The 27,227-nt window shown below is 51.2% G+C and overlaps 1 protein-coding gene across 8 annotated transcripts in view; it reads left to right on the top strand.

Annotated features, from left to right (window-relative positions):
* The window catches only part of PEBP4 (phosphatidylethanolamine binding protein 4), a 77,401-nt gene that overhangs the window by 13,828 nt on the left and 36,346 nt on the right, over positions 1-27,227 (top strand). For all 8 annotated transcript variants that reach the window (XM_065041009.1, XM_065041008.1, XM_065041005.1 and 5 more), the window contains 2 exons: positions 504-640; positions 1,876-2,008. In XM_065041009.1, the coding sequence (XP_064897081.1) occupies positions 504-640; positions 1,876-2,008 (270 nt within the window). The remainder of the gene's footprint in view (positions 1-503; positions 641-1,875; positions 2,009-27,227) is intronic.

Raw genomic sequence — 27,227 nt, 5'->3', positions numbered from 1 at the left:
TTTGTACAGGCTTAGAAGCAGGTGGCTGTGGTTGTCCTTGTGCATCCTCTGGTGATGGTCTTAGACCGTGACTAAGCCTGGTACCAATTTTTCATCTTTTCCATGGCATTCGAGGCCCAGGGAGAGCAGCAGGTTTGGGGACTCTGTCCCCTCCTGGTGCTGCCTGTGCTTGGAATGTGGTGTCACAGCGGTCACCGCAGTGACTGTCACTGTGCTTGTGACACATGTGACATCCCTGGTGCGATCCCTGGCGATGTGTCTTCCTTGTAGGTGGCAGAAATGGGTCCTCTTGAGATGAGGGAACTCGCTGGGGGCTTGAGCCAGGAAAAGTGTTCATTTCTGGCATAATTGGGATTAATGATGTAAACTGCAAGAAAAATGATGTGTAAGGGTGGGTGTACTTTGCCTCAAGCTGGTTTCTGGTGGTGGGGATGCTGGGGGGGGGCAGTTTTGTCACAGCTCTGCCCACGGGACCGACCCTCTCTGTCCCTTTGTCCCCGCAGGGCAGGATGAAGCTGCTGGGTGCTGTGCTGCTGGGTGCTGTGCTGCTCAGCTCCCCTGCCCAGCTCTCCAAGCCCGAAGAGCAGCCACAGGTCTGTTACTTCGACGTGCTCAGCGGCAGGGACAGCAGGTTCTGCAGGTGAGCGGCTCTGATCTTCTCAAGCTACACCAGCCCTGTGCATCCATCCCGTCATACGCTGCCCCTGCACGTCACCTCCTGGGACAGTTAATTCCAGTATCCCCTTTGCCAGGGCTATAAATATTAGTTGCTTTCTTCTTTTTGCCAGGAAACTGGGCCAGAGTGAACTGCACCGTGCAGCTCCTGGCTCATGCAAGCTCAGATCTTGGTGTCTCTGGCCACCTCAAGTTGTTCGCTGGTCTGTTTTGCAAAGGCTTTCAAAGCAGTTTAGAGCACCAGAGGCGACAAACGTTTTCTGCAGGAAATTTCAGAGGAAGGAGGTTCCTTTTGGGGAAGGAAAGTGCTGGAACAGGTCATCCTGCAAACCTCAAAGCCCATCCTGTTGGTGCTTGCAAACTGTGGGCATGGGAAGAGCAGGCTCTTAATATCCCATGTTACTGGGACCTTCTGCACCAAAACCATCATTTTTGTTACTTATCAATTAACTAAAATGCTCTCTAAATATGAGCAACTTAACCTTGTGGATTAAGGCAAGTGGAGACTTCACTTGGCCCCAGTTTCCTCCCACAAACCATGAGCAGAAACCTCACTTAGAGCTCTCAGCCCTGTTTGTACTGGTCCTGTGCTGCTGTGGGTGTTTGTGGGGCTGCAGGATTTGAGGGTCATGCTGGTGGCAGCTCATCTTCAGGGTGGCCCTGCGACACGCTGCAGTGACCTGATGGCTCATCCAGTGTTCTCTTTCTCTGTTAAATAACACAGAAGTCAGACCTGGAGGTATCTGACCTTTAATCGCACTATCAGTGCCCAAAAATAGGAGACTTGTCCCTGCTTTTGTATTATGAGTGGGAGAAGGGGGCTCAGAGTTCAAATGGCTTGTCCCAGACCAGTGGGGAATGGGGGTTATTTTGCTTTTCAACTCTTAGATTGACCTGTATGGACTGAAAAATACTGGGAGCTACCTGAGTGTTGTGCTGAGCTGCAATGGATGGGGTAGCAAACCCCAGGGTTATATTACAGCATGGGAAGGCACTTATCCTGGTGCACGAGGTGTCCCAGCACCTTTGGTGGCAGCTGGTTGGGTCCTGCGTCCCTGTCCCAGCACCTTTGGTGACAGCAGGTTGGGTCCTGCATCCCTGTCCCAGCATCGCATCCTCATCTCAAACCTGGCTGGGAAATGACATTAATTCCCATCTCCTGCATGGTGTGATCTCTAAAATCTGCTTTTGTCTCCCTAGGGGGGAATTACAAGTCATCTACCCAGATGTGGGTGATGTGAGCTGCATATACATGCCCAAGTGCCACCAGTACCGGTGGCGGATCATCAGGGACTGGATGAGACCCCGCGTTCGCTTCCCCCAGGCTGACGAGGTGAGTCTGAGTCGCGTGCCCCGCGCTCCTCTGTGTTAATTAAACGTGCGGCTGGGTCATGAGGAAGGAATTTGCTGGGCAATAATTACTTATACGTGTGTGCGCTTGTACTTTGAGCTGTGACGCCCTGGCTGGGAGTGGAGCCAGGCAGGGACACCCAGCGCCTGCGCTCTGGGTGCTGGAGACATCAGGGAGTTGGTCACCTTGTGCCATGCACAGCTTAGCACCCTTGTCCTATGGCCAAACTCCCATCCGCTCCTTAGGCTGTGCCGGTTAAACTTTGGCCTGAAATCAGGGTGACTTTAAGTTGTTTGCTTTCTTTTTTTCTGTGCTTCCCCGTTGCTTCAGGGTTTTGGTTTGAGGCTGAGTTGTGGGTAAACTGAAACTTCTATGTTTGTTTTGTGAAATTGTAGCATTTGCTGTTTTCTTTGCTATGTCTAGAAAAGAAAATGAAGCTTGCACGTGTAGCTTTTTAATTGCTTGTAAACTTATTTTAAAGCAAACATCTGCTGTGACCGGGTGTTTACACCCCTCGTTGGCTCCTGCCCGTGTGTGTCCCCCTGCAGAACCCAGATTAATTAAGCTGATGAGCTGGGGCTGTGGGGTTTAGTTACCCGTAATGGGGGGAGCCCGGACCCCCCTCCCTGGCCGCTGTTCCCTGTCGCCGCCGCCAGGTGGCAGCATTGAACTTCCGAGGGACTGGGAGCACTGGAAGTACTGGGAGACGCTGGGTCCGTCCTGGGGCGGCTGGAGTTGGGGTACCCTGGGGATGAGGAGCATGAGGAGGACAAGTGCGATGTTGTGCGGGTCTTTTCTAGGGGTGAGGGTGGTATCCAGCACCCCCAGTGTCCCCCTGGGACCTGCCCAGTTCGGGGACCCATCAGAGGATGCGGTGGCTTCATCTTGCAGGGGAGACCTTGTCCCCAAATGCGCAGTGAACCCTTGTCAGGACCCCAGGAAGCGCTGTGTGTCGTTCCCCATCATTAGCTCCAACCCCAGCAGACACTTCAGCTGTTGCTAATCAGGGCAAAACTTTCTTCTGCATCTTTGCTTTACCTTGAAGTGTTAAGAATCCTTATTCCGGCTGCTTTGTCACTGTCTGCAAAGTCTCTTCCCCCTGTCGATCACACGGTTTGAAGTATAACTTTCCCTTAGAGATGCCATAACCCTCCCTGGCAGAGGATGCTGTGCGTAATCATCTGTCACCTGCACATCGCTTTCCAGGAGTTCAACATTTCCCAAGCGTGTAAGCAGTTGCTTTTGTTGTATATTTTTGTCCTGGAAAGCAAACTTCATCAGGAGGAAGGGAATGGATACTGGTGATACTGGTGGGTGCTGCTTTGTCCAGTAAATGATGCTGCGGGGGGAATTGGGGGATAAGTGGAGCCTGGATGTGCTGGGGAGGGGATGCAGGTTTTGCATTGGTGGCTTTGGCACCGTTTCCTCCCAAGACAACTCGGTACATCTTGTGGCATCTGAGGACACGGGCCCCACCGCTTCCCTTGCTTTGCATCCCCAGCTCTGGGGGAGCCTTCCAGCTCTTGCAGCCTGCAAACGGGGGGGTAATTTTGGGCAAGGGGCTGCAAGGCCTTAGATCGGTTTGAAACGACCGGCTTTGCATTGCCTCAGGCTTTCTCTATAGGAATATATATTATTCCTATTCCTGAAACAGTGAGGATGCTTTGGGATAATCTTTTTTCCCCAAAAAGTGAGTGGGAGCAAGAGTTGCCTCATGCTGTGCCAGGACTGAGGTGCATACAGGTGATGGGGTTGTTTTTTATGGTTTATGATGGTATTTCTAAGCTCGGGAAACTTGGCATTATTATTATTATTCCAAAGAAATAATGGGAAACTTCCCTTTGCCAAAGTTATGTCCACCTAGATGTGATATGATGTGGTGCTATGGCCCTGCCAAGGCTTGGTGATACGGTGGATGGAGCGGTGAGAGATGGGCTGGGGAAAGGGCTTTTTTTTCCCCATCAAAATCAAACTTCAGGGTTTGAGCACGAAAAGTTGTGTAGGAAGTGTCTGCGTTCTGTGGAACACTTTGTCTCTTCAAGCAAAACAACCACCAAAAAAAGCTGAACGCGGAGTGTTTGGTTTTTATCTCTGGAAATGTTTATGCTTTCTGAGGAGGGGGGAATGGGATGTTTCCCATCCCTGTTCCAAAAACACCCAAAAGTGCCACATTTCACCCTGTCTGTGCCTAAGATCTCTGCTTGCGGCCTTGGTGAAGGCAACACCGAGGTGTTTGGGGGTGAAGGGTCGCAAAGCTGAGCTTGGGGCACTGACCCAGGAGGGGTTTTAATATAATACATCATATGTGCATTTATAGGGTTTTTAATACCCATTGATGCTTCATAGGTGCTTTTATAAGGTTTTTAATACCCATTGATGCTTCATAGGTGCTTTTATAAGGTTTTCAATACCCGTTGATGCTTTTCCTGCGATGCTGAGGATGCTCTGTCATTGCTGGGAGACTCCTCTGAGCATCAGATAACTTGTTCTATGAGCATCCTTTGGGTAGTGCCACAAAGATGTGACATGGAACAAGCACTAAACACGGCGATTAAAGTATCTGTTGGCATCCTCCTGCAAAGCCTTGGCAGAGGAGCTGCTGCCAGGCCCTTTCCCAGCGTGAGGATGAACAGAGAACATCTGGAGAGATGGGAAATGCGCCCTCCTTGTCCTGCCGCAATATTGCTTTGCTCAACCAAAAATAAATTGGAAAAGAAAATTGGACAGTGCATCAATTTGGGGCAAGTTTATAAATTCTGCAGCTAAGCAATCCCAATAGAAAATGATAGATCGCCAGCGAGCATGCAGCCCCTGCCGTGATGTATAGTCGCATTAGCCGGAACGCCGTGTTACATGATTCTGTTTTATTACCACTGTTGGTGGCAGACAGAAAAACAGATTACGCTTGAGATCAAATCGATAGGAACTTTATTTACTGGCCTTTTAAAAACATATTTCTGCACTTTATAAAAACATACGGTAGATGCTATTGATAGAACTTGTCTGCTTGTTAAAAAGCAATTTACCCGCCGCGATGTTCGCGGGTTGCGGTTCACGGCGCTACCTTTTACCTGCTCTTCCAGCTTGGTTTTCATCGCGGGCTTTGACAACTTCCTCAGAGGTTTCTTTGGGCTGTGCCATCACTTGTTTAGGGTACGGGGAAGAGTAGGACTTGTTCTGTGGATGGGGGGCCAGGTGTCTCACAAATAAAGTGCTTTTCCTGCCCCAAACTGAACTTTGCTTGCAAGGAGCCTCTCTCATCCAAAATAGTTGAAGATCACAACTTGCACATCCACAGAATAGAACCTTTTTCTGCAGCTGTACAGATCAGCACCTTTTTTTGGCTCTTTCAAGATTTGTACATTTTCCCAGTATCATATTTAAAACCATTTCCTCGGCATGATGAGCTGGAGCTTGAAAAGGCAGCTGGAAAAGCCCCCCCAGCTGTGCAAACTGTGGGGTGATGCCCTCATGACATGAACGGGTGGTTCTATGTGCTCTTGGTGCCTAAACCCATAACCAGCACCCCAGGGGGCTGCTATGGGGATAGAAAACCATGGCCATGCCCTGCCCCAGTGCTGTCCTGCCCTGGCACTGGGAATTCGGGCTGTCCCCAGGGTGAAGGGCAGGAGAATGAGCCTCTCCCAGGAGTCTGGGTTGTGCCCGGGGTCTGTGGCAAAGTCCACTTGTCCCCGACGCTCCCCCTTTTGTGAACACTTGGTGGCCTGGTTGGGGATAGTCCTGATTTATAAAGGTTTCTTTGCTTTAGGGTCTGTGGCCCATTATTTAGATGATTATTTGTATGAGGAAATTCATTAGCTCCTAACAAAAGGAGGTCTGCTCAGTCTCTTAATTGGGATGCGCTCTAGTTTTGCAGACCGTGGTTTGCAGCTGGCGAGGAGGGGGTTTCGGGTGATGCTCAAGTTCAGTTCAAGTCTCATTAAAGAAGATGGTTTTAAGCAGAAGATTCCTGACAGTTTGTGTATCTTTGTTGGCTCCTGGAAGCATCTGGGGTTAAGGAGCCACCAGCCTGTTTTTTCTCTCAGTCCTGTCTGGGCTACTTTAAAAAACAATGGACCCAGCATTCCTTCCTGATGCTGTCAGGCAGATATTATGGGGATTAGCCCAAGCCCCTGGTGATGAACCCCTCCCTTGCGCTGGGGCTGGTTTGGGTTCCCATGCCCTGGGACATACCAGCATCCCCCACTTCAGAGGGCTCCAGCTCCCCGGCGCCTGGGACCCTCCCGGCTCCGCAGCGCCTTGTGATGGGAGGCCTGCGAGGTCTCAAAAGTGGCTCTTTAAGGGCTTAAATGTGGGGTGTTAAAGCAAAAAAATATGTGCTGCAGGATCTTGTGTGCTGCATCAGCCCTGTCCCCTGCCAGCAAGACCACGCGGGATCTGGGATGCTGCAAACGCCTCTGGTTTGGGATGCAACCCCTGTCTGACTTTAGCAAGACCGTGAGGGGTCTGGGATGCTGCAAATGCCTCTGGTTTGGGATGCAACCCCCGTCTGACTTTATTTTCTGTGCATCTTGAGGAGCAGGAGCATCCTCCATGGAAAGCACTGGGGTGCTATTCCACAACGGGCCCTTGCCCAAGCCGAGGGGACCGATGGGGACAGCTGGTGCCACATGCCATGAGAGCCTCTTTCCGTGAGCGATCTTGGCAGAAATGTCGCTTCACATCTGTTTCATTACCTACACATTTGCTGGACGTTTAACCACCCTGGACAAATAATGTTCCCCTTCAGGCAGAAGGATGGGCAGGAACCTACGGGTCATCAAGTCATCTCTGCTCCTTGCTTATGTATTGACATCCACGTCCACGTAGGAGAGACACTTGTACCTGTTTCCACAGCAAAATGTTTGAAGCAGCTGATGATTTTACTTTGATCCCCGTAAACACTATCCAGTAATCAAAGTTTAAGCTGCTTTGGATGCAATAATTGCTTAACAATCATATAAGACAAAGTGATTCAACAAATGACAATTAGGACTTGTGATATACAGAACAGATGCATTCAGTGTACCATATTATAATGTGCTAATACAAGATTGACAGCACAATAATAGGAGAGAACAGCCACTCAGCCTATAATTCGAAACCAAATGTGAGGCTGTCCACAGAGCTCAAATCCTAACAGGCTGTAAAATTAGAGGTAAGAAGGCACAAGGTTCACAAAGACTCATTAGCAGGTTGGCTGTGAATTTCTGAGCCGGGGGGAGAAATTTCCTCCTGGAGAATTTACTTGTAGGCTGCGATGTAAAGAAGTGGGGGGGGGGAAACCTCAGCCTCCTCATTCTATGTGCTGGGAAGGGAGTCACCTATATCTCCATGGTTTCAACCAGGCTGTAGCTGGTGCTGGCCCGTGTTTAAACCCAGTTTAAACGTGGGACGTGGCAACGTCCCCATCCCAGGGGACCAGACACATCAGCTGGTGTTACTGTACAGCACGGCTATGTGAACCAGACAACGGTGTTAAGGACCAAATGAAATTAAGACTGATATGAACACGGAGGTCTAACGGGCGTTCCCCATGGGACTTGGGCGCTTCCCAAGCCCTAAATGATCCTGATGGGTGACAGGGCCACCCTTTGGCTCTGTCCATGGCAATTAAGGCAAGCTGGCTTTGTGTTTGCTCTTCTCTTTGGGGAAATCAAGAGCTGGGGACATGTGTGAGAGGGGACGCTGTCAATCTCCGGTGCCCTGCGTGAGCGGGGAGCACGTTTGCACGTGCGGAGGCAGGAGATGGGGTCCCCCCTCCCCAAACCCCTATGGGCTGGATGCACTATGCAATGTGCTGCTCCATCCCTCCCAGAGCTGCTTTGGAGCCTGAGAGATCAAGAGAACTAATATTTTCAGCTCCGGTGACAAAACAGACTTCAGCTCATCTCGTGCTTTACACACACCGTGCACTTATTCCGCTAACATATAATTTTATCATATTTTATTATTAAATAAACATGCCAGAAAAATACACTTTTTGTGTGTGGGGGAGGATGAAAAGGTTTGGTAATTAAAACTTCTATCCATCAACGCTTAACTCGGGGAGATAATTGTGTTGCTCCTGCAGATGTATACTTGGTGTTGAATCACCCAGTTTTGTGTTAAAATGGGAGCTGGTGCTCGTGTGTGTGTGGAGCCGGGACGTGCCATGGGACACCCCAGGGACCGTGTCATCGTGCGATGACCAAGGAGTTGGGAACTTGGCTTTTTGTCTCTATGGTGCCAGTTTATTGCGTGGGTTTATTGCAAGGCGCCTTTGAAACCGCTTTGTTTTCAACCTGTTAATCCAAAAGCTGCAGGGATGCACTTGTTGCTTGGATATGTTGTAAAGAAAAATATATATATTTTTTAATTTGTATTTTTTTAATGCAAATCCAGACTGTATTGTAGAACCAGAAGAACCATGGAAAAAAATTAATGAAATATAACAAGGGCAAGAGTAGAGTCTTGAATCTGGGTAGGAACAAGCCCAGGTTCCAGTATAAGCTGGGGAATGACCTATTAGAGAGCAGTGTAGGGGAAAGGGACCTGGGGGTCCTGGGGACAGCAGGCTGACCATGAGCCAGCACTGGGCCCTTGTGGCCAGGAAGCCAATGGTACCTGGGGTGGGTTAGAAGGGGGTGGTCAGTAGGTCAGAGAGGTTCTCCTGCCCCTCTGCTCTGCCCTGGGGAGACCACACCTGGAATATTGTGTCCAGCTGTGGCCCCTCAGTTCCAGCAGGACAGGGAACTGCTGCAGAGAGTCCAGCGCAGGGCAACAAAGATGCTGAAGGGAGTGGAGCATCTCCCGGGTGAGGAAAGGCTGAGGGAGCTGGGGCTCTTTAGTTTGGAGAAGAGGAGACTGAGGGGGGACTCATTCATGTTTCCAGATATCTAAAGGGGGAGTGTCAGGAGGATGGAGCCAGGCTCTTCTCGGTGACAACCAGTGATAGGACAAGGGGTAATGGGTTCAAACTGGAACACAAGAGGTTCCACTTAAATTTGAGAAGAAACTTGTTCCTGGTGAGGGTGGCAGAGCCTGGCCCAGGCTGCCCAGGGGGTTGTGGAGTCTCCTTCTCTGCAGACGTTCCAACCCGCCTGGACACCTTCCTGTGTAACCTCATCTGGGTGTTCCTGCTCCATGGGGGGATTGCACTGGATGAGCTTTCCAGGTCCCTTTCAACCCCTGACATTCTGGGATTCTGCGAACCTATTGAAAATAACCTATTTTTTTTAATTTCCCCCTGCCCCGTGTTTGGGATTTTCCTGGGATGCTCTGGGTGCCAGTGAGGGTGTCAGCACTCGAGATTTAAAAGCCTTAACTGGGGTGACAATGGAGAGAAGGCTGCAAAGCCTCCCCCCCCTTAAAACTCCAAGCCCATTTTATTTTTGAGGACACCCTTAGGAAGCTCAGCCCCCACAAATCACGGAGCCAGATGCCAAAGCCTGGCTGGGGTTTCAAAGTCAGATCCAACACCGTGGTCGATGGCAGATCAATGAGCCCTGGGGTGAGGTGTCACTTTTATCACATCTCCCGCCATCCCCAGGACCCGCCTTGACTTTTTCAAAAGAAATTATCAGTGTTTTGGGTGGGCAGGAGGGTTTATAGCAGCAGGCAGGTTCCTCCAGACGCTCCTGGCGCTTGCGCCTTGAAAATTGAGTTTATGTGATCTAAAATTGTGTTTAATTGGGCACAGCACCCCTCTCATCTCCCTTGCACCCTCCCCAGCTTCTCTGTGTGCTGCTGGTACCGACTCCGTGATGGGTTGGTACCCAGAGGGGAAAATATTTACTGGGGGGGGCATCTCTGCGTGTGTTGTCCTCCCTGCTCTTTGCAGAGGGGTCTGGGATGTGGTGAGTTGCTGAGCACATGGATGAAAAACCCGGGAAGCGTTGGGTTTTGGTGGCTTTGGTCCAGGAGGCGGGGGAGAGCGGGAGGGAAGTGCTGTACAGGAGAGGAATTTACCCAGAAAACACACCCTGACCCTGCTGAGCTGCTGGATCCCTCCCGTGGGACTATCTGAGCATCTCACATCCCCTTGGAGCATCTTTGGTCCCCTCAGAGGGGACCAAAGACCATCCCCTCTGAGCATCTCCTGTCCTGTGAGCATCTCCCATCCCCTCCCTGGCACCTGGGAGGGCTCTACCCTGCTCTGCGTTCAATTTTGGCCCCAGAGGGTATTGATGCCCTTCAGGATATCCCTTTTCTTTCAGAAAAACCCTCTCTGTCCTGCTTTTCCTCTCCGGCCGCCATTCCCGAGCATCACCCCCCCGCTTGGGGCAGCATCCCGGGGAGCTCAGCTCCGAGCTGGAGCATCCTCAGGAGCCATCCCCGGAGCCTTCCTCCCCTGCATCCTCCTCCCCGCCAGAACAGGAGCCTTTTTTCCACAGATGGGTAATTCTTCCCAATTTGGGGGCTCCTTCCTGTGCCTGCCTCTTTCCAGCTGCCAATCCACGGCAGAAACTTCCCCCTTTTTCCCGGCGGAGGGGATGGGGGATCTCGGTTATACAAGCAGAGGGTTGTGGGGGGGGTGTGACTATTTTGGGTCCCTCCTTTTCCTGCCTCCCAAATTGCAGCTTTGAATGTGACAAGTTACAAAACACTTGAGTCACTTCTCTCTCTCTCTTGCTCTGTGCGTTTTCCCCCCACAAGAAGCTGGTTTGGGTTGTTTTCTAGGGAAAATAATAATAAATGGAAAGCGGGGGGGGGGGGAAGGTGGCTCCCTGCCTCCCTCCCCGGGGTGGCTGCGTGCAGGGTAACTCTGAGCGCTGTTTTATGTAAGCTGCTCATGTTCTGCTGAGCTGCAGTGAGAGCTGTTGGCAATTCAGAGGAAAACCCACGTCTGCCCACGTAGGATCTTCCCGAGCAGGGTTGTGTAACGGGGATCCAGGCAGCCGGGATGTGCTCGGGAGATGCTGCTGGGGGGTGACGTTGGGTATTTGGGGGTGAACGAGTGGGAAAAGTCCGTTTTGTTGGGAAAAAGGCTGTTTGATGTGCTGCGGGGAGACGAGGATGCTCGGGAGGTCCTGCCCCGTGGGTCAGCACGTGTGTGTGTGTCCGAGTGTGTTTTAAACTACAATACATCTCTGGTTCTTGGGGTTTATTAAGCGAAGGGACTTTTATGACAGATGGGATTTGTTGCTGGATTAGAGGAAAATATTTGTGATGTCCCCCTTGATGGAGCAGGGGGCCTGATGGGGACTTCACACCAGTGGGCTGTGACTGTCCCAGCCCAGCTGTGCATCCCCAAACCCCCTTTTTCTGCAGATGTTTGCAGCAATAACGTGGTGCTGAGCTCATGGGACCAACACGCCACCCTCTCCGGGAGGCAAACAAGCCCAGATTTGTCACTGTTGTCACTGTCACCAGTGGGTTTGCACCCACGGCCTTAATATCTGGGGCGGGCGGGTTGCATAAATCACTGCAAAAAGACTGCAGACCCCTGTATGGGGAGGGGGCCGTGTGTTATCATTTCAACGCTTCTTTACATAAATGTGGAGGAATGAGAAAAGCTGGTGGTTTGTATTGCTCGCGGCCTCTGAGAAAAACACTATCTCGGTTATCGGGTTGGAGTTTGTGCAGCGTTACAGTTTTTATCCATATTTATTCATGCAGAACAGAGGCGAGTCGCCCTGCCACGGGGCTGCCGGCTGCTCTGCTATACATAAGAATGCACCTTCATTTACATCCGCGCTACTTCCCTACAATTGAACTATCTGGGTTATTTTTATTCCTCATGTGTATTTTATTTTAAAAAGGTGGGGGAGGGTAAGGAGGGGAAAAAAATAAACCACCCCCCTCTAAATTCACCTTTTTTACTTCTATTAAGATTTCCCCTGCTGAATTTTTATAAGCCATAGAAATAAAGCAGATGAGTGAGCTCCACCGGAGGGGAGAGATGCGGCCCGGGGGTGAGGGGGAGGAATGCGTTTTGGGGCAAAGAGTAAGTTTATAACTATTTTTCTCTTAACCGGAGCAGTTAGCTGCACCGCAAGCCATTCATCTTCTGATTTAATAACTCATTCTCCCTGCACGGAGAATGGGGTTTTGTGTCCCTGGGTATTGCTTTTCTTGGTATCAACTATTGGAGATGAACCCACATTTTCTGACAAAATACATTCTCATTGTAATTGAAATAATCATTTTCTGCTCCACGTATTTTGCCGTTGTTTTGGGTGCTGGAGTTCTCCTTCCCCCAAGTCCCTCCTGGCCCGACGTTTCTTTATTTCCTTTCCCAAGTGATGATTTCAGCACTGGAAATACAAACTCCCTCATTTTCCCCCATCCTGGCGGGGTTTTTGTGATGGGAAAAGCACCACCGTTTCCCTCGGGCCGCCTTTAATCAAACAATAAATCAGATATTCTATGATATAGCGCAAATTTTGCATTCAGGGGCTCCCCCGTGTTGCAGGGGCTGATGCGCACCCGGGCACCACATGGGTACCAACCAGTTCAGGGGCTTTTTGTCACCATTCTACCTTCGGCTGACACTTTGTTTGCTGCAACTTGTCCCCATTTCCCCATCAGCATCTTGTGCCCAAGGTCCCTTGTCCCTCGGGGGTGTGATGAGCTTGCAGGACCTCAATGAAGGGCCAGGACCAGGCAGGTCCCAGGTGCGTTTGTGTTCTTGGAGGGTTTTCTGGGAGCAGAGGGAGCTCTTGGTTCACGGCTCTGCCGCTTCCCTCTCCCGGGCAAACGTCTTAAACAAACTTCTGCCTTTCATGTTCTCCTCGCCCGCTCAACCAGGATCATTTGATCTCGGTGAGAAGGTTCAGAGCCCGATCAGGAATTAATGGGAAGGAGGAATTAAGTAGCGGATTAAAGTGGTTGTGTCACGGGATGCATTTTGGGGCTGAAAGCAGGGGCGGCAGCGGGGGACACAGGATGCTTGGGGGTGCCAGCGCTTGCTCTGGAACAGCTGGGGACCCATGTGGAGGGTCTTTGCACCATTGCAAGGGACCATCATCCTGGGGTCGGTGCACCGAGGGGCTCAGAGACGAGGTTTTCCCATGTTTGAGGATGCTGCAGGCAGCCGTGCTCAGCCCACAGACGTGTGGCAGGAATTCCCTCATTAAACAAATATTTGGTGAGTGGGAGGAGGAGGAGAGGCAGGAGCAATGCTGCGTCCCCCCCTGCGATGCTGCGTCCCCCCGCGATGCTGCATCCCCCCTGCGATGCTGCGTCCCGCTAGTGATGCTGCATCCCGCCATGGTGCTGCATCCCCCATGCGATGCTGCATCCCCCCTGCGATGCTGCATCCCCCCTGCAATGCTGCGTCCCGCTAGTGATGCTGCATCCCCCCTGCGATGCTGCGTCCCCCCAGTGATACCACATCCCCCCATGATGCCACAATCCCCGATAATGATGTTTCCTGGCCCCTTACCAGCTCAGAGGGAGAGCGATGGCAAAGCAAAATGAACCTGGGGCACAGTGTTGCGCCCACCAAGTTTGCAAAAGCAGAGCTTTTCTCTGCTAAAACTCTTGTAATTCCTACTAAGTTGCGTGGACCCGGATGCTTTTTTTTTGGAGTGATGAGCAGGGGGCACACACTGGCCCCGGGGGTCAGGATTCAGTTGCTGCTCAGGGTTTTGTCCCTGGTTTGCTCTGCAGCTTCTGGGCTTCATCCCATCCCTACCTCTCCACAGGGGTAGGTTACACAATATTGATGGATTTGCCAGATTTCATCCAGCTGGAGTAAAAAGCCTGGGAATTTGGGTGGAAATCTGGCTGTGAGGATGAAGGACTCTTGGCATTCGGGGAGAAAATCAACCTTTCTGTCATCGCCAGCTCGGTCACCTCCAATGCTCTTGAGTTCCACCTCTCCCAGGCCATCGGTGAGATGAGCCAGTCCGGGCTCAGCTGCCCTGCCAACCTGGCACCTTTCCCCTTTGGAAAGGGAAGAAAAGCCTGGAAAACTGTATTTCTTTCACCTTTTGGTCTCCTCTTGCTGGAATACCCCTGCGATGCACCCCACGTTCCTCCCTGGGCAGTCAGCACTCATTGGGATGGGCCTTTCCAGGAAAATGATTTATCAAACCTCAGCCTCACGTCCTTTAATTATCTGCATCCAGGGTATAAATTGCATAAGTATTTCAGGGCTGTTCTCAGCGAGGGCCTGAGGCCATGAGGATGGGCTCCTGCCTTCCCTGTGCCCCTCTCCTTTGTACACCCAGCTGTGTTTCAACACACGCACAAAAAGCTTTTCCAAGATGTGCAATTAAAATACCACCACCACACACACATACAACCCAGCCGTGGCAGTCCCCAAACAGTGAATTAAACAAGGATGGAAGGCAAATGTTAGCTCTGGCAAAACCCTAGGAAAGGAGCCATCAGCTGTCCGCATCGTCCTGGGATCGCGAACCACGCCAATGAAATTTGGCCGCTTCATTTCATTCACTGTCAATCAGCGTCGCTGCTACTGATGCTTCCTCCTCTTTTTATATCCCCTGTTTCTCTTGGCGATGCCCGGAGCTCAGTTGTATCCCAGCCAGGCAGCCCTCATCACCAAGCGATTAAATCATCATAAAAAGAAGAAAATAAAGGAGAGACGTCGCTTCTCAGACATAATAGTAAAAAGGGGGTGGCGGAGGGGACAGCCGCTCCGGGTCTATTTCTGCTCTGATACGTCCTGGCGCCAATGGCACGCGTTCCCCAGCCGCCGCGCGATGCTGAGCCGTTCCGGCGCTTCACCTGCTGCAGATGGCAAACTGCGATGTGCACAAATGGCTCTGGATGGGTTGCTGTAGCATCCCAAAGCCCCCAGCCCCAGGGACTGGTCCTGCTTTGGCACTGGACCCTGCCCTGGTGCACTCTTGCTGGGCTCCTGTGAGTTTTGTCCCTGCATGGAGCAATTGGGATGTTGGTGAATGTGGCCAGTCCCCAAACACCCCTGCCCTGGAGCATCCTGAGCCATGAGCATCCCAAAACCTTGAGCATCCCAACCCCAGCCCTTAAGCATCCTGACCTCTGAGCATCCCAAACCCTGAGCATTCTGAACCCCAGCATCCTGACCCCTGAGCATCCCAAAAGCTGAGCATCCCAAGCCTCGAGCATCCTGGCCCAGAAGCATCCTGACCTCTGAGCATCCCAAACTCTGAGCATTCTGAACCCCAGCATCCTGACTTCCGAGCATCCCAAACCCTGAGCATTCTGAACCCCAGCATCCTGACCTCTGAGCATCCCAAACCCTGAGCATTCTGAATCCTCAAGCAATCTGACCCCCAATCATTCTGACCTCAGAGCATCTCTGTCCCCGAGCATCCCTGCCCAGTGCCTTTAGCGAGGGCAGCTGCCTCCCAGCCTCTAAAATCTAGTGCTTTAATAACAAAGCGCTTGGGCTATAAAGGGACCTTGGAGAGAGGGGGGGGAATAACTGAGTAACCATGGGTTATCGTTTCACTTGGTGTTTTTAGCCCTGAGTTTGGCCATTCCCAGATTAAAAGCAAGCGATGAGGGTCGGGCTGCCCTGATGGGGACTTGGCACCAGTGGGTTGTGACCATCCCAGCCCAGCTGCGCATCCCCGAACCCCCTTTTTCCGCAGATGTTTGCAGCGATAATGCAACGCTGGTTTTGCGGTGCTGCTGCCTGCACTGCTCTCCGGTTTCACCAAGTCCTGGGCTGGTGGAAATACCCAACAAGTTGCTTTGATTTATTTTAAGGATGCGTAAATACAAAGCCCACCATTCCAACGGACCGTCCCTGAGCGGCTGCATGGCCAAGGTGGGGAGCGATGGGTTTGGGGGTTTGTTTGTTTGGGAAACGGCATTAAAAATAAGTTGTGCAGCGCTTGCACAGCCGCCGAGCGGGGCAGCAAAGGGCCGGGCCAGCGCCTGCTTTTTAATTTCAGAAATGTCACTGAGTCACGAATGACTCATAATTATAATGGGAGACATTTCCAACCCGGTGCATGACTCGGAGACGTCTTCCAGGGATATTAGAGCTGTTTGTAAAAGCTGGGCCTTGCCCTGGCGCTCTCCCCCGGCTGGTTTGTGTCCCCGTCCCTCGCCGAGGTGACAGCCCGTCGTGTGGTGGCAGCAGGGACTGAGGATGCTCATGCCTGTCCGGCGGGAGCAGGGGGACGCATTAACGTCCCCCATCAGGTGACAGGTGTCTATTAAAGTGACTCCTGTCACCGCTGCATCTAGCCTGCCCTTGACCTTGGGGCTGCCCCGGCAGACAGCTCCGTGTCGGTGGTTCGATCCCCCGCGCCGGGGACACAGGCGGTTCGTCCCCTTTCCCATCATTTTGGGTGCAAAGGTGGTTTTTGGTGCACGGTCGGAGCTTTGTGCAGCATCACTGACAGGGGCAGCAAGGGGGGGTTTCTGTATCTGAGCATCGTCTGGGTTACCCCTGGCTTTGCCACCATTTTCTCCTCTTCCCACCCAGGGAAATTGTCTTTCCTGATGTGTTGGGTAGGGGATCGACCTGTGGTTGGCACTACCTTGAGTGTCAGTGGGTGATGCAATGGGGACCCATGGGTGATGCTCCCCCTTGGAGATGCTCCAGCACCCAGTTCTTCCCATGGCTCGCCTTAGCTATGCCTCCAGACCCAATTAATTAAGCAGAATTGGTACAAACTAAATTAAGGAGGCATTTGATCCAGTCAAACCAGTTTGGAGCTCCCAGGGTGACTGGTGTGGGTCCGTGCCAGCGCTGCTCCCGGTGCGATGCTCAAGGAGCCGTGTGGTTCCCTCCTTGCTGGAAATACTTCCTCACCAAATAGCATTAAATATTCCTGAGCTGTGAACGTCTTGGACTGATTTTATTTTCCATAAATAAACTTGTTGGGAGATATTTGGAGATGGGCCTAAGCTGCAGAGCTTGGACCAGCTCCCAAATCTCGCTGCTGTTTGGGCTCGAGGGGTTGGTTCAGGTTTGTTTCGAGCTTTTTTTAATCGGTTTTAAGGGTTTGAGATGAAATAGCTGGGGCTCTCAGTTCTTGCCCAAGCTCCCTGGTCCCTCCAAGGGCTGGTGGTGGGTGGCGAGGGGCTATAGTCTGACTGCCAAGCCTATAGGGTTGTATCTATATAGGCTGCTATAGGGACTGGGGTTTTCGGAAGCGGGTGTTTCCAAAACGTGTGTTTAAGAGGTACCAAACCCCAGTTGCTTGGTCTGGCACCGCGGATGCTGGAGGTTTTAGGCAGCTGCCTGCAGCAGGAAATTGTGAGGTGCAAACCCTTCCTTGTGCGTTTGCACTCTGCAAACTCTTGTGCATTTGCATAGTCAAACCCTTCCTCGTGCATTTGCACACTGCAAACTCTTGTGCATTTGCATAGTCAAACCCTTGTGCATTTGCACGCTGCAAACTGTATTTGCGCAGTGCAAACTCTTCTTTGTGCGTTTAAATAATACAAACCCTCCCTTGTGCATTTGCAACCTGCAAACTGCATTTGCATGGTGCACACCTTTCTTTGTGCATTTGCACGCTGCAAACTCTTGTGCATTTGCATACCCAAACCCTTCCTTGTGCATTTGCACAGCACAAACTGCATTTGCACGCTGCAAACTCTTGTGCATTAGCATAGTCAAACCCTTCCTCGTGCATTTGCACACTGCAAACTGCATTTACATGGTGCACACCTTTCTTTGTGCATTTGCATGCTGCAAACTCTTGTGCATTTGCCAGCACAAACTGCATTTGCACGCTGCAAACTCTTGTGCATTAGCATACTCAAACCCTTCCTCGTGCATTTGCACACTGCAAACTGCATTTACATGGTGCACACTTTTCTTTGTGCATTTGCACCATGCAAACCCTTCCTCGTGCATTTGCACGGTGCAAACCCTTGTGCATTTCCATAGTCAAACCCTTCCTCATGCATTTGCACGCTGCAAACTCTTCTTTGTGCATTTAAATAATACAAACCCTCCCTTGTGCATTTGCACGCTGCAAACTGCATTTACATGGTGCACACCTTTCTTTGTGCATTTGCACGCTGTAAACTCTTGTGCATTTGCACAGTCAAACTGTTCCTTGTGCATTTGCCCAGTCAAACCGTTCCTTGTGCATTTGCAGGGTGCAAAAAACCCGTCCTCGTTGCAGGTGCGAGGTGTCCCTCGTTGAACGGCTCCAAGCTGGTGACATCTCTGGTCTGTCACAGCATTTTGCTGCAGCGAGTTGCTTTTCAGATTAGGAAAGGAAACAAATCAAATCAGTTCCATTTATTTGTTTTTAAATGAGGAAATTAAGTAGGAGAACTGCAAGTATGTGTTTGCAAACCCACTCCCTGCGCAGTGCATCCCGGGGAGGCTGCGTCCATGGGGAGAGGAGGTGAGGGTTTAATTCCCTTACCGGAGGGGCCGAGCGCTTTCTGCTTGTCTAACATGTGCCTGATTAATTATGACAAGTACAGGATTGCTCTTTTGGTGAGCGCACATGCTCCCCGAACCCCTCGCTGTCCCTCACCCTCCTCTTCCCTTCTTCTCACTCCATTTTCAGGTTTATGCCGAGCGCAGCCATGGGAAGGGGAGTCTAATCCCACCCGTAAAACTCTGTCACATCCTCGTTAATTTGGCCATGTCTCCCCCGGTAGCCTAAGGGAACCGTCACATTCTGAACGCAGCTCCGAGGAGAACGTCACCGGCAACAGCTTCATTTTGACAGCTGCGATGGCAAAGGTGCAGCGTCAGGTTTTGTGGCGGATCCTGGGGCTCCCGGGGCCGTTACCATTATCCCGTGTGCAGGATTTGGTCCTCGCTGTGAAATCTGTTGCAGGATGTGCCGTTTTGGCCTTTTTTTCACCCAAATTTGCTGCGAGTTTAAAACTGATTTAAAGGGATGCTCTCGTGGTCTTTTATTGTTGCTGCAGGGTCAGCGCCAGCATCCCGGTGCTATCCCTTGGGACAGCTCCAAGATTTGGGACCGTGGCTCAAGATGGCCCATTCTGCCTTTTTCCCCCCCTCATTTTTCCCAAATTTAAACATTTTATAACAAAATCCCACAGCAGGATCCCCTTCCCAAGGAATATTCCCCACCAGGGCAGACCAGAGGCCGCATCCATCAGCGGTTTTGTGTTCAGGGTGAGGATCCATCGCTGTTTTGTGTGAGGGCATTGGCTGATCCGGATGGATCTCGCTCCATCCTGGGAGCTCTTCTTGCCTATTTTAATGCAAATGTGCCTGAGCTGATAATCTGAATGTTGAGTGGATTATTTCACCCCCAGATGAGCTCCTGTAAGGCAATTTTATTTTGCTTTCAGTATATAGAGCCAAAAAAAAAAAGGCACCACCACAAAGAAACCCACCTTGGAATTATGTTTTATTGCCAGAAATCTGTGCAGGAATACACTTCTCTCTTTCCCTCGCTCACCCTAAAATAACTGAAGAAATGCGACCTAATGACACCCTCTAACAGCTTTATCACATATGCACGATAATTGCATCAGCAAACGTTTGTATTGCAATTAAAGTGAGGAGGAAATAAACCCTGAGAAATCAATTAAAAGAGGATCCAGGCTGCGGGAGCAGCATCCCATCCTGCTAAGATGTAACACGACCGAACCACCCTGCTTCATCTTACCCCCCCAAAAACCACAGCAGGGCTCGACCCCCCAGATAACAGGGACTTGGCTACAAGATGCAAAAGGCGCTTTGCCCACAGAGATGCATTTCCCCTCCATGAAAAAGGATATTAAGATAAAGCCACCAAAACAAACCCTTCCCTTGCACGTGCGGCTCCTTCCCCCGGGAGAGACGGGAAAAGAGACGGAACCGCACGTGACAGATGTTAATCGCATCATTTAATGCACTTCTGGAAGGCACTTGGGTACCAGGCTGGGTAGGGACCCGTATGGAGGAGAATAGACTTATTGTCTCTTCTTTCCACCAGCACCCACGGAGGAATAGATAACCCCGCGAGACACAATTCACCTGGTTTTATACCAAGGTGTAAATCACAGCTTTTAAATTGGAGTGTTTTCTAATAGATACAAGGTGAATACACCCATTTCAATACAATTACCCTCATAAATATATATATTTCTTTTGCCCGCAGCTCCCCAAAGGGCTGTTTGGTCTTGCGGGGGTACAGCAGAGGGGAAAATAGTGGTTGCGGCTGATCCGCACCTGAGCATCCCCGCACCAAACCCCTGCTGCGCAGCCTGGGAAATAATGAAAAGGCATCAAATATTGGAGAAGGGCTATTTGTGGAGGGGGAATTGCGTTTTGGAGGCACAAGCAGCATCCCGCGGGCCGCTTCCCTGATTGAATTCCCCCTCGGTGACCCGGGATGGTAATTGGGGAGTGGGGCCAGTCGCGCCCGCCGTGGAAATCAGCATCTCCATCCATCACCCGACCTGGGGAGAAATTGAGGCAAGATGACTTAAAGGTCCCTAAAAGTCGCCGACTTATTGCCTAATAGATTTCTTAGTCATGAAGTCCCCGTGCTCCGTATGTACCGAAATCAAAGCAATTATGGATTTAAATGAAGCTGGAATCCGCGGTGCAGAAAATGCTTGTTTTAGCGTAAGATTGGCCAGAGGTGAATGACCTGTAAAACCCTGGGTAATGAAAGCTCTTCACAGCTTGCAGCGTTTCACGGGCTCGTAATTGCTGCAGTCGGTGATACGGATCCGGCTGCGTTAATGATGCACTGTTCCTTTTCATAGGACTCATTTAAGCTTCCCATTTTTGTTTTATTTCCTAAGGATTTCAAAGCAACAAGGCATTGTGGAAATTAACACGTTAACATTGATGTTTTTCCTCGCTTGGAGTATTTAAAGTTTTATTTCAAGCTTTCCGAACGGGTATCGATGAACAAAGTGATGGGGGCCGGGTGCCTCGCGAGAGGGCGGCTGGTGCGTCTGTGTGCTGGAGACAAATGGAGCGCGACGTCGATACGATCTGTATTTTATTTAGCATGACAAGATGGATATATTAGAACAAAACATACATTAGGAAAAAAAAACACATTTTGGATGGGAATACAAATCCTATTAACTTCCAAATGGAAACCACAACCAAGGGAGACAGTTGGCTTCTCTTTTGAGTTTATTATTAAATATTTTACTAGGGAGGGAAGTTCTGAGCTGAGCATCTTTTCCCTCCTGTTCCTGGCAAGAGTGGTTTGTGTGACGGGGAGGGTTAGTTGTTGTTTCTTTATTTTCCCAAAGCAGTTTCTGGGTGTAGATCTACAGGTGGTGATGGTGCATCAGGGTGGGGGAAAGGCCCCGGCTGCACTTTTGGAGGTAAATGGATGCGGTGGGTGGGCTGGAGTTTCATTCTTAGCAATCTGCCACTCCTGAAATGCTTTTATTTCTCCCCAAACGCAGAGGGGATCTCATCCTCCCTCCCAGCTCTTGCAATCTCTCCCAAGGGGCGCCAGGATTCATTTATTTCGGTGACCCTGGGGGCTGCCGCTGCCTGACCCCTATGCCGGCAGAGCGGCGAGGGAGCAGAGGGGACCGCCGGCAAACGAGAAGAAATTCGGGGCACTTAAGAGTCGAAACAATACGGAAATGGCATTTCCAGTTAACTTAATCATCGCGCCGGCTCCGGCTGAATATAAGTGCTGAGATTCAATTACCGTCCCCGCCAGCGCGGTCCCCGGGGAGCACCGTGTCACCCCCCGCTGCCACCGGCTGCCGGCACCACCGTCCCACGCTGTCACCCCCCCGGGACCCCCGTGCCCCCCGCACAGCCCTGGGGGTGGCCGTGGGTCCCTGGGGATGTGACTGTGGCCAGCGCGGGGGTCGTGGCTGCAGTGAGGGGTCGAGGCGTGTTCGGGATTGAGAAATAAGGAGGATGCTGAGGAGTATGAACTTATTCTGCTGTTTTTCCTGAGAGGTGTCAGGCGGTGATTTCCCTTTTGGGAAGCGGGGTGATATGGTGACCGTGGAGGGTGTGCGGTACCCGCTCAGCATCCTGCATCCCTCCCTTCTTGTAGGGGTGAGCATCATCCGAAACGAGGGCACGGGGCAGCTCCCACTGGGTTCTGATGCCACACGCAGCCCCATCCATTTCCCAAAGGATTTTAAGCCTGTTCCTGGAGTAGGAGAGGTGATGGTGAGGAGGCACCACTCACCCAAATTCATCCTTGCAAAGGGAAGCGGTGACACCCACTGTGACAGTGGGGGATTTGCTAAAGAGGGGTCATTATTTTTCTGCCTTTCTTTTGGTGATGGGGCACACATCGCAGGTGTTTGGGCTCAGCCTGGAGCTGTGATTGTAACCCTGGCATAATCAACTTTTGCTGAAGCTGCCCCTGCAACTGTTCTTTATTTTTACAGAGAAAAATCTCATCTGCAAAATAAGAAAACACTCATTATTTAATTTTCCTCAGTATTTTTTTGTGCTCATGGGATTTTAATAATTATTCTTTAATTGGCGCTTTGGCAATTCATTTGTGCTGAGCTATTGTTTTGTCAGAGAGACAGCGATGCTCGGTGTACTTTGCATCGTGGTCCGTCCCACCAGCATCCAGCCCTTCCTGGCGTCCACCCATCCATCTCCCCATCCCGTCCCATCAAAGAGCCCGACATCTCCTCATTGTCCTTCTCCTTGTCCTCCTTCTCCTTTATTTTACTTTCTTTTCAACCTCTGGCTCCCAGACCCTGAAGATCGATGTGTCACACTCATCACTGGGTGCTATTTGCCTGTACAGGTGTGAGCAGTGAGCAAAGGACTGTCACAAAGCAGAGGAGCTGGTCCCTGTGGGGTGACCCTGCTGCAGGAGCATCCCTGAGCCCCATCTCCACCCAGACATCCCTCCATCCCGATCCAAACATCCCTTCATCCCCACCAGAGAGTCCGTTCGTCCTGATCTGAACATCCCTCCATCCCCATCCAAACATCCCTCTATCCTCATCCAAATATCCCTCTATCCTCATCCAAATATCCCTCTATCCCCATGTGAGCACCCCTGCATCTTCATCCGAGCATCCCTGCATCCCCATCCGAATATCCTTCTATCCTCATCGAAATATCCCTCTATCTCCATGTGAGCATCCCTGCATCCTCATCTGAGCATCCCTGCATCCCCATCCAAATATCCCTCTGTCTTCATCCAAAAATCCCTGCATCCTCATCCAAGCATCCCTGCATCCCTATCCAAACTTCTCTTTGTCCTGATCCGAGCATCCCTGCATCCCTATCCAAACATCCCTTAGTTCTGATCCGAGCATCCCTGCAGCCCCATCCGAGCATCCCTGCATCCCTATCCGAACATCCCTTCATCCTGATCCGAGCATCCCTGCAGCCCCATCCGAGCATCCCCACATCCCTATCCAAACATCCCTTCGTCCTGATCCGAGCATCCCTGCAGCCCTATCCAAACATCCCTTCATCCTGATCTGAGCATCCCTGCAGCCCCATCCGAGCATCCCTGCATCCCTATCCGAACATCCCTTCATCCTGATCCGAGCATCCCTGCAGCCCTATCCAAACATCCCTTCATCCTGATCTGAGCATCCCTGCAGCCCCATCTGAGCATCCCTGCATCCCTATCCAAACGTTCCTTCATCCTGATCCGAGCATCCCTGCAGCCCCATCTGAGCATCCCCCCAAGCCCACCCCATCATCCCTCCATCCCCCTCCACCCCTGCCAGCTGCAGCCCCACTTCCCCAGATAATGAGAGCGAGTTTAAGAAACTTAAAGCCTCTTCCTGCACGCTGGTGACTGACACAAATGGAGTTCATATTTAATCATCTGTTAACTCGTTGTCTATTATAGCTCTTTAATAGCACCATAGATATTCTTAATGAAGCATGATTTAAGGTATTTACAGCTCTAGGACCGACAGACATCACTCACAGTGTGCAGGTAATGAGGCGTAAAACAGCTCTGGAAACCGTAAAAATGGGAGAGAGAGAGTGAGGAGGGAGAGAAAGCAGGGAAAGAGTTAGGAGCTGAATTGTTCCAGGGTTTGTTTTAAAATGTTTAGGCATTTAAAGTCATTTCAGCTTTCCCGAGGTGTCTAGTAGCTCAGAGTTCAGCGATTCCCGGTGCCGTAACCCCTGCATCGCCGGGGGAGTCCGGCCTCGTGATGCTCCTGTTCTGGGGCAGCTCCTGCTTCCTTTGAATGGATGGGAGAAGGGAAAAACCCCTTTGAGAGTCCCCAAGGGCCACCTTGATGCCGCAGAGCAAACCTTGGGGTTGTTTTGTGCATTCAGTTGCCCCCACCGGGGCTGTTTGCTTTGCCCACCCGGTGGCACAGCCACCACGACCCTTTGCTTACAGTGGGGAAACAACGACCCTTTTTTCCTTTTTCTTTTCCCCCAGAAAAACAAAATTAAACCACAAACTGAAAAAAAAAAAACAACCCACCCGAACCCAAGCCAAGATTTGGAAAATAATTTGTGACGGAAGTGCCATTTTGCATCAAAATATTGTGTAGAAAATGTCAAATGTCACCAATCCATGTGTCCCCCCGTGTGATAGTAATTGGGCTGGAAGGCTGCGCTCTGCCACCGCGGCCGCTCGCCGCCTCCTCCTCCTCCTCGCCGACCGCTCCGTAATGTGTTTCTTCCCCCGAATCCATCCCGTCTCCTGCCTGCGGAGCGGGGACGAGGCCGGGGACGAGCGCAGGGTGCTCATTAGCTCGTCCCCAAAGCCTTGCTGCCCAAATTGCAATAAATAGCTGGTGGGAAAGGGGGGGCGGGACGCAGAGTAACAGCTCAGCAGGGGAGTTCTTTGGGTGTTCGTTCTCTTTTGGCTGGTGTTTTTTGGGTAGCAGTGGGGTTGAAATGTGTGTCTCCATTCCCCCGATGTTGGGTGTCTGGTGATGATGATGATGATTTAGATAAATCTCAGTTTTGGGGTCTCTGAATGAGGAGGTTCAGCCTGTTGCTGTCCCCACTCCCCAAAAGCGATTCGGAGTCACAACCACCTCTCACAAACCTGTATTTACAGCATCCTGGACCCTCGGAAGATTTATCCCAATTTCTGCTCGGTTACATTGTGCAGTTTTATTGCAAAGAACTGGGTTATCCTGCTATGGGAGAAAAACAGTTTCTCCATTCCTAGTAAATAACCCGTTCCTCAAAGCATCCCAACACCTTAGTCTGGGAACAGACCTTTAACGCGCTTACTTTAACGATCCTGGATTAATCAATTCTCATTAGAACATCAAGCTGCATAAATATTTGGCCGGATCTCTCTGGGGAGAGTTGCAGAGTGTTAGAAAGTCAATGAAGTTCCCTTGGGCAGCCGGGGGGGCACAGACCTGCAGCTGGGGGAGTTGGGTCGAGCGTTCCGATGGGGCCGCTTGTCCCCTTGGGCAAGTCCTGCGGAGTAGGGTTAATATTGCTGACCTATTTTTTGCAAGAGTGAAGAAGTGATGAGGTGCTGGTTTAAAATAAGAAGGTAAAATCCTGACGCCCTCCCGAAGTTTCTTCCCAAAAATCACAATAACGGACTCGCTTTCAAGCAGTTTTCTTGTCGTGCTGTGGTAGCCACCGAGGAAGGAGTGAGAATTTCTCTTTGGCGAAGAATCAGCAGCAGGATTGCTAACTAGGCACCCATTATAGAAACTTTTTAGTACTGGGGATGAGCCAAGAAAAAAGCCCAGATTGACTCTCAGCTGGTGCTCGCAGCCCTTCCACCTCGCAGGGGGAGCGATGCCTTGACTCCTGCACCGGCGGGATGCAGGTTGGAGAGCCGGGATGGTGTACCCTGGGTACCCTGCCCACCTCCCTGCCCATCCAGGAGCTCCTGCCAGGTGGCTTTGGGTGTATTTAGAGTTCTCTGCTTTGCTGTTGCTCAGATACTGTCTTAATCTCTTGGTCCCTGCCTTGGTAAATTCATTGAAGGACGCGGGTGGCAATAGGTCAGCTGGAAATCTCACCTGTTTCATAGAACCATGGAATGTTTTGGCTTTGAGGGATGTTTTTAGGTCATTTAGTGCCACCCCTGCCATGAGCAGGGACATCTTCACCAGCTCAGGTCATCCAGCCTGGCATGGGATATAGTGGGGCATCCACCACCTCTCTGGGCAACCTGGGCCAGGCTCTCACCACCTTCAGTGGCAACCATTTCATTCTCATGTCTGCTCAATGACTTTTCCAAATCAACCAAACCCTCTAACACCCTGTGCGGGGCTGGGAGCCTGGCTGGGGCTTTGCCAATCCGCTCTCCCTTACTTTTGGGGTGGGATTTTTAAGATGAGCGGGACCAGCCAAGCTAGGCACGGTCAGGAAAAAGCGATTTTGTGCCATTTATCTCCATGTCCCGCAGCAGACGTGCTGGTGGGACGGGGCTTTGCTCCGGCTCCATCCCCAGCCAAACACGAGCATCCCTGGCAGGACAGAGCCCCACGGTGCCAAAAACGCCGGGATGCTGCATGTGTGCCGCTTCCATGTGCTCCGGTTTCCAAGGAAACCGCTCGCTCTACATGTGTGTCGCTTAACACCCGATTTGCTTTCATTTGGATAAGTCTTTAATTCCTGTGCAGCCCCGACTCGGCGGGATCTATTGAGCTGTATGTGTATCCTTGGCGCACAAATCCCTCTCCTGCCTTTCCCAAAGTCCCTGCCTGCTCCGAGCAACTTTCCTAAACCTGTGGCTAATCGGAGTAACCGATGCTTTCCAGTAATAACTGGATTTATCGCTCTTTGCTTCCCTCTAGAAACAATTAGCAGGGAAAACGTGACACGCCGAGCTGCTGTCACCTGTCACCAGTGCTGCTGCTTTGGCTCCGTTTTGGGTATTAAAGGGCACGCGGGGACGTGGGGTGCAAAACTGGGGGGTAAAGCACCAGTTTTAGCTCATTGCAATGGTTAAATGTGAATTGCAAAGCACTTCGGTGAGGGGAATGGCTGGGGAGCAGGGAAGGGTGTCCCTGGGGAGGGTGACCTGGTGGCGTCAACCCAATTGTGACACTAGTGGGATGCACTGTGTCCCGCACACCAGCAGCTCCTCTGTGCCCCAGGAGGAGCTTAAAAGGGTGACAAGGTGCTGGGTGTGCTTTGGTACCCCAAATTTTCAGCTGTCGTAACCCAGAACGGCTCTTTTTTCCCCCTCTGTAAAGCGACACACTATCCGTTCTTCTGCACGGGGGGGGCTGAGCAATTCTTGCATCTAAATTCCCTCATCTAAACCCACTTTCCTCCTCTCCAAAAATCCCCAGGGGCTGGTTGAGGCTCGTGGAGCTGAGCAGCTCCCGTGTCACTCGGGGCTGGCTCCTGCTAATGCTGTTAGCCCGTGTCGGGGAGGGATTGCAGCATTAAACCCCCCTTAAAATCACCAGCGCTCGGGCTGCTCGGTTGCTTGCGAGCAAA

Source organism: Columba livia, chromosome 25 (genome assembly GCF_036013475.1).
Source record: "Columba livia isolate bColLiv1 breed racing homer chromosome 25, bColLiv1.pat.W.v2, whole genome shotgun sequence".
NCBI lineage: Eukaryota > Metazoa > Chordata > Aves > Columbiformes > Columbidae > Columba > Columba livia.
Note: the sequence above shows the minus strand (reverse complement) of the source record. Positions and strands in the feature narration are given on the sequence as shown.